At 39.3% G+C, this 14,107-nt stretch overlaps 1 protein-coding gene across 1 annotated transcript in view; it reads left to right on the top strand.

Annotated features, from left to right (window-relative positions):
• The window catches only part of LOC121381248, a 14,862-nt gene extending 3,827 nt beyond the window's left edge, over nt 1–11,035 (top strand). The window contains exons 2-3 of the mRNA XM_041510483.1: nt 7,404–7,613; nt 8,334–11,035. Coding sequence (XP_041366417.1) covers nt 7,405–7,613; nt 8,334–8,883 — 759 coding nt within the window. The 5' untranslated portion in view covers nt 7,404 and the 3' untranslated portion in view covers nt 8,884–11,035. The remainder of the gene's footprint in view (nt 1–7,403; nt 7,614–8,333) is intronic.
• Nucleotides 11,036–14,107: the final 3,072 nt, after the last annotated feature.

Here is a 14,107-nt window from a genome sequence, read left to right as displayed (position 1 = left end):
GTAGTTACACGCGTATAAGACATAAACAGGTTTTGTAAATTCGACCCCATTAGTCTGCTTTAAAATAAACTTGCTAGTTGTATACGTCTGTGGTTTTAGAAACTTATTAAACTGCCGGTTAATCATTGTGTATATAAAACACATTATAAAATTAGCCTGATTCATATTGTTTTATACATTATAGTTGCCATAGCAACATAAATGGTGATTGTGCAGTATACATATTTACAAAGAAAAACACTAAACACACACTAAACACATTTTGTTGCTCAGGATATATTTAAGTTTCGAAATTTTTTTTCAAAAATGTATAGTTTGAAAACCTTACACTACTTTTTCTTTTTAACCAGAAATAAAGTTATAAAATGTATGAGATGTTTGTTTTGTCATACACTATAGTACACTATAGTACATTATACAGTACAAGCCCTTCGAGTTATCTGATCTTGGCCATGGTTTATTGAGCACATTATATGACTTGGATAAGTGTCATATTGCCATATTAAAGCATTACCCACTCTCGAGGGCATTCCACATAGCTATTCTGCACTTTATCACAGCCAGTTATGTTCCCAATATCTAGACCATCGATCTAGGTGGAGTGAGAATCCCTAACCGACTGGATATATTTGCATAACACTCTGCCCGTAGGTGACCTTTTAAGTCCTGTTATCAACGCTTTGAGCCATCATGGATTATAAAACACGAAAAAAAAACCTACTACTTAGCAATTAGCATATTTTTCATAAACAAGAAAGGGTTTGTAATTTGTCCTGTACGCGTCTGTTCACATGGTTTAGAGCGTTCTTTACATTTTGACCATGAAATGTCAGAATCTAAATATTTTATAACTAGGCTACTTGCGTAGAGCGATCGAATGGAAGCGCAACAGGTCGGTATCGATTGTGAGATCCATCTCTACATCTCGGTTGACTCACGGGGTTTCTGGACGATGATTTGTTTGCTTGGTGTTGGATGCTTAATTTGGTAGTGTTGGTATTTTTGTTGTTGTTTTTCAGTGGGGGTTGGGTGGGTTTTTTTAAGGGGGATGGGGTATTTATTTTGTTTCTTCTTCTTTCTTTTTGTCAGTCTTTCTTTCTTTTTCTTTTTTTTCTTCTTCTTCTTTTTTTATGGGGGGGGGGGGGGGGGGGGGGGGGGGGGGGGGGAGGGGTGAGGGGTCTTTGTTTGTTCCAACAATTGATCCATCACTAATGTCAAACGCCGTGGTAGGTGCCATCCAATTTGCATTTTTTTTTCTGATTATTATTCTATTTAATTTGTCATTTTTATTCTACCCGTTGACAACATGATTGCAAAATATCTTAGATTCATCCTGGAGATTAAAAGTAAATAAATAAATAAATAAATAAGTAAATAATACTTAAACAAACCAAAAAAAACAGAGAAAAGCTTTACGGTGACACGTCTATCAGTAGGCTACTCGTACGAAGAGTCAGGGGCGGGACGTAGCCCAGTGGTAAAGCGTTCGCTCGATGCGCGGTCGGTCTGGGATCGATCCCCGTCGGTGGGCCCATTGAGCTATTTCTCGTTCCAGCCAGTGCACCACAACTGGTATACCAAAGGACGTGATATGTACCACCCTGTATGTGGGATGGTGTATATAAAAGATCCCTTGCTGCTAATCGAAACGAGTAGCCCATGAAGTGGCGACAGCGGGTTTCCTCTCTCAATATCTGTGTGGTCCTTAACCATATGTCTGACGCCATATAACCGTACATAAAATGTGTTAAATAAAACCTTTCTTTTTTTTCGTATGAAGAGTATGCCGTCCTTTATAAATATAAAGCATACATATATTTACGTCCATACATTTCTCGGTAGGCTGTGAAAGCAGGTGCCTTGATAAAGATCAGATAATTGCCCAGTGAGTATGGAGACCAAATATTTGTCAGGGATGTGACAGTAATATTCAGTTGGAGCTCGCAAACATCAAGTGTACACACACGCGACACACACGCCATGGAGCGGATTTAGACAATACTTACCCATACAATATTTGGTTATATATGTACACAGTCACATTCGTCCAGCTGTCCAATTTGATTTTCGACGGGATTTTACTTTTAGTAACGTGTTTACATGTCTAATCATTTTAACGAAGCTATAAAAGTATAATACATCTGTAAAATTATAGGGATATTGTTTGCTATTCTGCTTAATTATATAATATAATAATTTAAATTTAAAAAAACAAATTAAAACAAAAAAGACAAATCATAGAAGACAAGATGGGTGGGTGGGTGTCTGGGAGGTTGAGTGAGTGATTTTGTGATTGGGATTCGTGAGTGAGTTTGTGGGTAACCGGGATAGTAAGTGGTGATGAGTGATGAAGTAATTAAATGAAGGAGTGAAGACTGGAGTAATTATTTGATGTAGTGAATGAGTGGTGGGTTTTTAAGTGAAAGAGTGAGTGAGTTGGTGAGTGATGGGGTGAGGGTGAGGGTGAGGGTGAGTGATGAGCGAGTGATGGAGAGTGTCGGTAACGGAGTGGGTGAATGGCAAGTGTGCGGACGTTTCCACAGATGATTTGGGTGAGTGAGTAGATCGGTGGATGGATGGATGGATGGATGGATGGACGTATGAATAGATGAATGGATGGATGGTTGGATGATCTGAATGAATGGATTAGTAGATATGAATGAAGTTCAGAACAAACGGACAAATGAATGGATGGATGGATGGATGAACGTTGCAAGTATAGGAAAACCTGCTTAAATTTAATACCGTTTTTTTTGCAAAGGCCAGTGGCATCCATTGTTATTCTATTGGTCATCTCCTATTTTACCCAGTATTGGTTTTTTAACTTCGAAGCTAGCCTTCTCTATTTTATATATTACTGGCTTGTATGCCTGTCAGTTTGTTTGTTTATTCTCCTGGTGATGTTAGTTTTTACACTGACAAAATGTCAAATACTTCAATTTATTTTTGTTATTATTATAAATTTAATTTTAAAGTGGTTTCAGTGGAAACGATTTTTAAAAAGTGTCATCAAAGCTAATTTAGATAACAGCCTAGTTCCTTTGTTTTGATAATAATAATAATAATAATAATAATAATAATAATTTATGTTGCTTTTTACAACCGTATGTCTTGTTGTCATTCGAAATGTTAGCATAATACACATTTGCACTGATTTGTTTATCACAAAACGTACCTGCGGAGTTTATAATATATCGTCTTGATGTCATGGATTGTAACTCTCACAAATGAATAAATGCCTGTGTGATGTGACAATAAATTAAAATACTGTTATAATCACACCCAGAGGCATGTTTTACTTGCCGATGATGTGTACATTTTTGTAACGTTACAACAGCTTGCGTGTAAAATCAATTACTAGTACATGCCCTGTCAGTGCTGTCTACCACGGCGTTTTAACGTATCAATAACAGCGCATTCTCGTCATACAACACGTCACAGAGGTATTCTCGTGATATAACACGTTACCGAGGTATTCTCGTGATATAACACGTCAAAACGCGTGGCAATTGAAGACCGTGTGTATGATGAACGCACAACTTGATAACTTGTAGTTAATTATTGTCATGGAAAGAAATAAGGGATCACACCAACATTTAAAGAAAAGGATAGAATAGATGTTTAAAGGAAAGGGTAACAAAACCCCTAGCCCATAGTGCAAGGAAGATTGTTTGTTTGTTTGTTTTGTTTAATAACACCACTAGAGCATATTGATGTATTAATCGTCGGCTATTGGATGTTGTGGATCCTAATCCGTGTCATTATTTGGCTGAAGAAAATTAAAATCTTCTCTAACAAATAACCTGTCACCCCTAAAATAGTAATGGACATTATCAATGTATTCTTCTTCTTTTGTTTAACGACACAACTAGAGCACACTGATTTATTAAGCATCGGCTTGGATGTCTAACATTTGGTCATTTTGAAATATAGTCTTAGAGAGGAAACCCGTTACGTTTTTCCAGTAGTAGCAAGGGATCTTTTATATGCACCATCCCACAGACAGGATAGCACATACCACGACCTTTGATATACCAGTCGTGATGCACTGGCTGGAACGAGAAATAGCTCACTGGGCCCACCGACGGGGATCGATCCCAGACGGACCGCGCATCAGGCTAGCACTTTACCACTGGGTTACGTCCCGCCCCAGGAAAGAGTGACTGGAAGGAAAACCCTCATCCAGTGTCAGGAAGATGACACCGTGTTACTGACACTGAATTCCATATTACTGACATTCAGTCCAATAGCGGGCGGTCCAGGATCGATCCTCGTCGGTGGACCCATTGGGCTATTTCTCGTTACAGCCAGTGCTCCGTAACTGGTGTAACAAAGGCCGTGGTATGTACTATCCTGTCTGTGGGATGGTGCATATAAAAGATCCTTTGCTGCTAGTCGAAAAGAGTAGCCCATGAAGTGACGACAGCGGGTTTCCTCTCTCAATACCTATGTGGTCCTTAACCATATGTCTGACGCCATATAACCGTAAATAAAATGTGTTGAGTGCGTTGTTAAATAAAACATTTCCTTCCTTCCTTCCGTCCAGTATTAGATATTTGTATTTCATCATTTTGATAACGATTTCAATGTGTTCTACAATACCAAGTATTCCGTTATTTCCTTCTCTTAATTAATATACATAGGTGTGTGGAATACAGTAATAAAAAAGTAGTTTAACATTAGGTTGAGACTTTAAGCCCTTTCAATAACTGATATTCTAAATTGTTATTTTAATTCCCCACCAGGTTCTTGCTTAATTAAGAGGAAACAGATGCACCCCTTTTCCCCTTAACAATAGGATATTAAAAGTGCTTTTGTTGTCTAGCCGGTGAACACATTAAAATAAAATAAAATACTCAGCTGCCTGCGATAAAATAAAATACCATAAATAATGAAGAAAAGACCATCATAAAGACAACGTTACACCTACAAATACCGGGGCGTAGCCTGCTCTGGACCTGCGGGGTGAGGGCGGCGGTTCCAGTATGAACCTAGGGGAACCGTTTGTCTACATTTTGTCTGGACACCTATATGAATAGCCTAATATTGCACTGTAAAATAAATTTGCTTTAGACTTAGCGAGGAGTTCGTTCCAATTCATCCCCACCCTCCGCCACCCCCAGAACATGCCCCTGAAATGCCACAAATACCATAGTGCGTGCCACACTATTATTGACCGTTGAGCGCACAGTTTTTGTTCACTCAGCCATACCTAGAACAGTATTTCCCAGCTAATGGAGAAAAAAAAAAAAAAAAGAAGAATGCGGGCAATTTTCAAACAAATTAGTTGACTTTAATTGAATGCAAACAAAACAGCTTTGACAAAGCTTGTTCTTCACATGTGAGTAAATTACTGTTGCATAGTGCTGAATGTAGCAACATCATGATAAAAAATATTAAATGCTTTGTTAAAATGTAACGTATATATGTGTGCGAGGGATCAAAGGTCACGTAATCTCGCCCCGAGGCCTGAGAAGATAACTGGTATATAACAGTAAATTGTAAATTATTGCCTGGAATCTAGTGTACGAATGTAGCATGGGCAAGCGATGATTTTATTGTATAGTTTAAATTTCAACATCGAAGTTTTACATGGTAATAATGTAACATTTCAATTATAACTGGCTTTCAGTGGCCAATGTAACACAAATACATGTTACAAAAATTAACTTTTAAAGTTATTCATTGAATCTAAAATGAGACTGGTCGCAGATAAAAAAAACCCACAAAAAACCCAGTCTTTTTCAACCTACAAAGAGTTAAAAGTTCGTTTTGATTAACGAGACCACTAGAGCACATTGAGTTATTAATCGTCGGCTATTGATGTCAAACATTTGGTGGTTTTGACATTGAGGAAACACGCAACATTGTTCTTTAGTAGTAGCAAGGGATTTTTTTATATGCACTATCCCACAGACAGGATAACACATACTACGGTTATGATGCACTGACTGGAACGAAAAATAGCTCAATGGGCTCACCGATGGGGATCGATCCCAAACATTGCTAATGACTTGACCATTACTTCGCCGAGGCACTGCAGTGTAAAATCTAATTATCCTTAAGGAGCGTAGCGTGGTCTGGATTAGGGGGTGGGGGGTGGGGGTGGGGGTCGCATATGAACCTAGCGGACCTTTTTCTCTACCTTTTCCCTGAACACCTATATCAATAATGTAATACTGCACTGTAAAAAAACCCCATAAATTACCCCATCCCCACCCCCAAAAAGGAGTTTTTAAAAACCCGAATTCTTACTCGAGTCAATATATAGTGTGAAGGTATTCAAGTCGTGTAACCACTAGTCTCGTATAATCGCACTAATTAAACTTGCACGTCTTCTGCTACAAGTGTATATATAGTAACAATGGGCGGCTGTGTATGCGTTCGTCCTCTTCTTGAAAGGAAGTAGGTTAATGCTTCCTAAGATCGCAAACGAAATCAAACGTTGAAAGAAAACCAATTTATATATCAAGAAGGTACATTTCAAATACCGAAACTCAACGTGGTAAAATTATCTCCTCGGAAAAAAAAAAAAAAAAAAGGGAAGAAAAATACAGGTTTACTGTTAAAGATTTGTTATCGTTACCTTGCACATTATTTACAACTATTGCTTCAGTGTTAGCAAACCTTAGACCCAAAACACACTGGATCTGGGTTTGACGAGTTTGGTACCAGTCTAAAATAAAACACACTGAATTGAATGTGACAGGGCAGACCGCGTCTGAGCTGGCGTCAACTACATATCTTGTAACAGACGTCATAGAACATGCGCTATATTTTCACACTGCCAGACTGGCAGTTGCGCAATGTTAGAGCTTTATTTTATTTTTTCCACAGGAAAGATATATATTAAGCAATGTGAAATTACCTAACAATATTCTAGTCAGCACAGCGCGATTGTGTTGCCATTTCTTTGATCTACGTATGGAAACAAGTGTTACCAGGCTACTCACCCAAAACGAAGAATGGCGTGCTCTTGGACTTAAACTCTTTCTTTCTTTTTTTCTTTCTTTATTAAATTGTAAACATAAAATTATGTGTTTCTGCCATTAGCATATTCAACACCATATCACTCCGTTTGACAGTACACACGCCAGAACTTTTCTACAGCTTTTATAAACAAAGTGATGGCTGAATGCGCATATATATATATACACACACACACACACATACATACATACAGGGACAAATATATACGTTAAGCAAGGTACTGCAAATATTTTTACAGATATATTGCTCAAATATTTTTAGGGCGAAGAACACTTAAATTGTGCTGCTCTTTTTGTCCTTATTGTAAAAAGAATTAATATTATCTGTGTAAATTTCTTCTAATTCCAATGGTTCTTTGCTATGCCATCCCCATTACGTCATAGTATATCTCTGTGTTAACTTTCATCTTCTAGAATGCCTACGGAACTACCCGATATCGAAGAGAAGGCAAAGGCATGGGCATGGACCATGTTCTTGAAGACTCGCTCCAAGGATAACTCCAAGCTAAGATACGAGGACGTGGCGCTGGCCGTTAACTGGGCTAAGGTCAGGTTCATTTCCACAACACCAGAATACTCTGATGAGCGCAAGCTGGATACACCAAACTCACAAGTTGTGTTCAGGTTAGTGTCTGAGCAGGTCACATTTCTTTATAGTCGTGGGACAATATTTAAGTCAGGATTGTTGAGGCTTTTTTTCAAAATTACCTTTTATCAACAGAATATCTATATGTATTCTGTTCCTGAGAATGTACGAAGTAGTTGTTGACATTGCAAACATGGTTTTACCACATGTGAATTTGTATAAGACATACAACCAAAGAAACAGCAGTTTTGTGTGTGTTTTTTTATGTGATTGTCTCATTATAAATTACATCAATCATAAATGTAAAAGCTCGTTAAAATATTTTACCTAGATTCCTTCCACACATTCCCAAATTAATGAATGGATGAATGAATAACAGTGTTTTCATGTACATATTCCGAATGGTTAGACATTATCACGGATACTACCTCTTTCCCACCCCAGGTGCATATATATAAAAATCCCTTGTTGTTAGCGGGAAAAATGTAGCAGATTTCCTTCAAGACTGTCAAAAGTCTCAAATGTTCAATAGCCAATGATTAATAAATAAATCTACCTTGATTTTTGTGGGTTTTAAAAAAAAAAAAAATTAATTTTCAGCCTCTGGTTCCAAAGGAGACCAAAGCATTAATTTAATAATTATTTACTGTTCTTAGTTGTGAGTACATCTATATGGCATTATGAATGCAGACAATGAAATAACTTTGTCCATTCCAGCATTAATTTTGATGCTGAATAAATCACTCTAAATATTTTAGATCCAAATACGAAAACTGGACGAACCACGATCAGGAGCATTCCTTTCAGACCGAGAGAACCACGATGTCCTACTCATCTACCACCGTGTCCAAGGGTTTCACAAAGGGCTTCCACCTGGAGGTGAAACTCGGTCTGCCAGAAGAGGTAGCAGGCGCCACTGCTGGCTTCGGTCGGGACATCACCATGGAAACCACAGAAGAGGACTGTCACGAGAAGTCCATGACATGGTCCATCAACAGCTCGATCAAGGTTGCCCCTAAACACCGGACCATTGCGGAACTGGTTGTGAAGGAGCAGGAGTTTACAGCGTCGTTCAAGATGTTGGTGCAAGTGAAAGGTATCGTGCACGTCGTCGTCACCAACCTGAAAGAAAATAACTGCTTCGTGCAGGCGCTAGAGGGAGACTTCGCCGAGATCATGAAGCGAGACGCAAACGAAAACGGCATCAGAATTAACAACAGGACAGTGACCTTTGAGATGGAAGGCAAGTGCCAGTTCAGGTATGGCGTGGAGCAACACGTGCAGTTGTTCGAGGAGGTTCTAGAGTGAAAGGAATCCGTTGCCAATAGAGACCTGTGATATCTAAACATGAGCAAACAGCTTTACTACATGATATAGCCACTGGCCCTAGTTATTAGACAGAGTAAAATATGACAGCTTTTTTCACCATTAACTTATACATTACTTGAAATGTATTGCTTGTACGTGTGGGTATATATATATATATATATATATATATATATATATATATATATATATATTATCAAGTTTAGCAAATTCAATGTGTTTCTGGTCATCCTCATCAAGTAGCTGAAAATACATTTTATATAAAATACCTTCAAAACTAAGGTCAGCGGCTGTAACAACAAAGAAAACATATTATATTATTTTTTATGAGTAGAGATCATTAGCAAGTTATTGGCTTCAAAAGTCCTATTTGACTAAATGTTCATACTTAAATTGTGATATTTATTGACTTAAATTGTGATATTTATTGAATATGTTTGTCCATATAGATCTTGAGTAGGACCACTAAAAAAAAACAAAAAAACATTAAAAATATAATTTGGATGGGAGACAAGAAAAGAAGATTTTGATTATGTATCACATCATCTTGCACAGTAATTATGCTGAACCAGAGATGTGCCCACCACTCTAAATTACCACCGGCAGTTTCTATCAATTTAGGCTTTTTCGCTCTGCACTAAAAACTTACTTTACAAATTATAGGAAAGCTGATACAAATTCCCCATAATGCAGGTTGACCCATGTGTTCACAATAAGGCCTGTGCTACACCTTTATTTGAGTAATACGCAAGTTTAAATCTGTTCTGCACCCATTACCGCCTGCAACTTCCAGTAATTGTTTTGAAAAATAAATTCATTTAGTTTCAATGACAAAATCCTCACCATTCGAGTGATCACAATTGACAACTCTTCACAAAGTGAAGTCAAAGGGAAAACGTTCAGAATGTTGTGACTGCTAAAATGCCACTCTCTAAGACAATAAATACTTGATATCATTACATGAGGACTGCCACTCTAAAGACTTCATAATATTTATAACTATCATGTACCATAAAAATAAGGAATTCTGCTTAAGTATCCACTTTCATTAATAATCTCATTGGTTTTTACTTAATGCAGGTTCAACTGCCACTTAACATAAATTACCCAACATATATGTAGAATAGAATGAAGAATTATGAGACCTAAAACAAAGAAGATTGGTAGGAATGAACTTGACAATGTGTGATACCGGTGACAGTTCCAGGAATACAATATATTGGTGCCAATATTAGACCAGTTTCATATAACAAGAAGCCCAAGTTACAGAAATCAAAGGCGTAGGAAGGTGCCAAAAAAGGGGGGGGGGGGGGGGGGCACATACATATAATATTATATATGAACCAGTGCTGCTGCTACTGGATCAAGAAAAATGGGGGGGGGGGGGGGGGAGCATATGCTCCCCTTCCCATCCCCGCCAGTGTTCATGATTAATTTTTATTATCTTTGGTGTTAACAACATTTGTTATCTTTTAATTTATCATTTACTATGTCTAAAAGAACATCTGGTAAATGTTGTTAGAAATAACCGAATAACTGTTTTTTAATTAAGTAATGCCTATATTTGTCACATGGAATATAACATACTGGAACCTAGTGCATATACAGTCTACTTTTTTTTATGAAGGACACCCTGTACGAAAACTGCGTCTCTATAAAGAAAATTCCAGGGATATCCATTCTGTACAGTTTATGCATATAAAAGATGCCTTGCTGCTAATGGATAAATGTAGCAGGTTTCCTCCAAGACTAAAAGTCAAGAAGTAGCAAATGTCCGACATCCAGTAGTCGATTAATAAATCAGTGTGCCCCATTGCCCTTAAACAGAACAAACATTTTGTATTTTATTCTAAATATAACCTATTTATAAAGGCAATATTTTGGAGATGCAGTGTACAGGTTTTGACTGTGGGTTCGCACACCCAGTCCCTATTTCACTTTCATATGTTCACCCTATCTTTGAGCACAAAGAAAAAAACTATTTGGTCCATTACTCTTCTGTATTACTAATCTACATCTATGAAATTATTTGTACTGTAAATGATAGCAATTATGGTGAAATTTATATTTTGTATTTCTATAGAACTGCAGAAGCTAATCTATTTGTACATTTTAATAAACTCCTTAAATGCAATGATTAGTTTTTATCTTTTGAACACAGCAATGTTATATGTGTAATTAGGTGTAGAAAATTGTGCAGTTAGGGTGGAGAGAGGTCTAGATTGTGGCGAGCTAAATTTCTAGGGGGTTTCAGGTCATGCTTCCCTAAAAAAAAACATTTTTAAAAAGAAAATTTGCTTTGAGCAGGGGGATTCAATCCATACACCCACCCCTGTGTATGTACCTGGTAATTAAACAATTTAGAAAAGTATTTATACAATTCAGCCAGAGCAAGGATTTCCAAAAAGGTGGCTCATCTAGAGGATATATATCTCCTTGAGGTGTTCATTGCTTACAGACATTGTGTATTTTTAAGGGTTTCTTTTTATTTTATTTCTTTTCCAGTTTAGACACAGCTACATTGTACCTATTTGACTGCATTCCTGATTGTAGTCGTGCTGGGGTGGTGTTTAACAGTCATTCATTCCCGACTGTAGTCGTGCTGGGGTGGTGTTTAACAGTCATTCATTCCTGACTAGTGCTGGGGTGGTGTTTAACAGTCATTCATTCCCGACTGTAGTCGTGCTGTGGTGGTGTTTAACAGTCATTCATTCCCGACTGTAGTCGTGCTGGGGTGGTGTTTAACAGTCATTCATTCCCGACTGTAGTCGTGCTGGGGTGTTGTTTAACAGTCATTCATTCCCGACTGTAGTCGTGCTGTGGTGTGTGGTGTTTAACAGTCATTCATTCCCGACTGTCATTCATTCCCGACTGTAGTCGTGCTGGGGTGTTGTTTAACAGTCATTCATTCCCGACTGTAGTCGTGCTGGGGTGGTGTTTAACAGTCATTCATTCCCGACTGTAGTCGTGCTGGGGTGGTGTTTAACAGTCATTCATTCCCGACTGTAGTCGTGCTGGGGTGGTGTTTAACAGTCATTCATTCCCGACTGTAGTCGTGCTGGGGTGGTGTTTAACAGTCATTCATTCCCGACTGTAGTCGTGCTGGGGTGGTGTTTAACAGTCATTCATTCCTGACTAGTGCTGGGGTGGTGTTTAACAGTCATTCATTCCCGACTGTAGTCGTGCTGGGGTGGTGTTTAACAGTCATTCATTCCCGACTGTAGTCGTGCTGGGGTGGTGTTTAACAGTCATTCATTCCCGACTGTAGTCGTGCTGGGGTGGTGTTTAACAGTCATTCATTCCCGACTGTAGTCGTGATGGGGTGTTGTTTAACAGTCATTCATTCCCGACTGTAGTCGTGATGGGGTGGTGTTTAACAGTCATTCATTCCTGACTAGTGCTGGGGTGGTGTTTAACAGTCATTCATTCCCGACTGTAGTCGTGCTGGGGTGGTGTTTAACAGTCATTCATTCCCGACTGTAGTCGTGCTGGGGAGGTGTTTAACAGTCATTCATTCCCGACTGTAGTCGTGCTGGGGTGGTGTTTAACAGTCATTCATTCCCGACTGTAGTCGTGCTGGGGTGGTGTTTAACAGTCATTCATTCCCGACTGTAGTCGTGCTGGGGTGGTGTTTAACAGTCATTCATTCCCGACTGTAGTCGTGCTGGGGAGGTGTTTAACAGTCATTCATTCCCGACTGTAGTCGTGCTGGGGTGGTGTTTAACAGTCATTCATTCCCGACTGTAGTCGTGCTGGGGTGGTGTTTAACAGTCATTCATTCCCGACTGTAGTCGTGCTGGGGTGGTGTTTAACAGTCATTCATTCCCGACTGTAGTCGTGCTGGGGTGGTGTTTAACAGTCATTCATTCCCGACTGTCATTCATTCCTGACTGTAGTCGTGCTGGGGTGGTGTTTAACAGTCATTCATTCCCGACTGTAGTCGTGATGGGGTGGTGTTTAACAGTCATTCATTCCCGACTGTCGTCGTGATGGGGTGGTGTTTAACAGTCATTCATTCCAGACTGTAGTCGTGCTGGGGTGGTGTTTAACAGTCATTCATTCCCGACTGTAGTCGTGCTGGGGTGGTGTTTAACAGTCATTCATTCCCGAATGTAGTCGTGCTGTGGTGGTGTTTAACAGTCATTCATTCCCGACTGTAGTCGTGCTGGGGTGTTGTTTAACAGTCATTCATTCCCGAATGTAGTCGTGCTGTGGTGGTGTTTAACAGTCATTCATTCCCGACTGTAGTCGTGCTGGGGTGGTGTTTAACAGTCATTCATTCCCGAATGTAGTCGTCCTGGGGTGTTGTTTAACAGTCATTCATTCCCGACTGTAGTCATCCTGGGGTGGTGTTTAACAGTCATTCATTCCCGACTGTAGTCGTGATGGGGTGTTGTTTAACAGTCATTCATTCCTGACTGTAGTCGTGCTGGGGTGGTGTTTAACAGTCATTCATTCCCGACTGTAGTCGTCCTGGGGTGGTGTTTAACAGTCATTCATTCCCGACTGTAGTCGTGATGGGGTGGTGTTTAACAGTCATTCATTCCCGACTGTAGTCGTGATGGGGTGTTGTTTAACAGTCATTCATTCCCGACTGTAGTCGTGCTGTGGTGGTGTTTAACAGTCATTCATTCCCGACTGTAGTCGTGCTGGGGTGTTGTTTAACAGTCATTCATTCCCGACTGTAGTCGTGATGGTGTGTTGTTTAACAGTCATTCATTCCCGACTGTAGTCGTGCTGTGGTGTTGTTTAACAGTCATTCATTCCCGACTGTAGTCGTGATGGGGTGGTGTTTAACAGTCATTCATTCCCGACTGTAGTCGTGCTGTGGTGGTGTTTAACAGTCATTCATTCCCGACTGTAGTCGTGATGGGTGTGTTTAACAGTCATTCATTCCTGACTGTAGTCGTGTTGGTAACAGTCATTCATTCCCGACTGTAGTCGTGCTGTGGTGGTGTTTAACAGTCATTCATTCCCGACTGTAGTCGTGATGGGGTGTTGTTTAACAGTCATTCATTCCCGAATGTAGTCGTGCTTTAACAGTCATTCATTCCTGACTGTCGTGCTGGGGTGGTTTTAACAGTCATTCATTCCCGACTGTAGTCGTGACTGGGGTGTGGTGTTTAACAGTCATTCATTCCCGACTGTAGTCGTGCTGTGGTGGTGTTTAACAGTCATTCATTCCCGACTGTAGTCGTGCTGTTTA

The sequence above is a fragment of the Gigantopelta aegis genome, chromosome 9 (genome assembly GCF_016097555.1).
Source record: "Gigantopelta aegis isolate Gae_Host chromosome 9, Gae_host_genome, whole genome shotgun sequence".
NCBI lineage: Eukaryota > Metazoa > Mollusca > Gastropoda > Neomphalida > Peltospiridae > Gigantopelta > Gigantopelta aegis.
The sequence above is the reverse complement of the archived record's forward strand: the minus strand, read 5'-3'. Positions and strand labels throughout refer to the sequence as shown.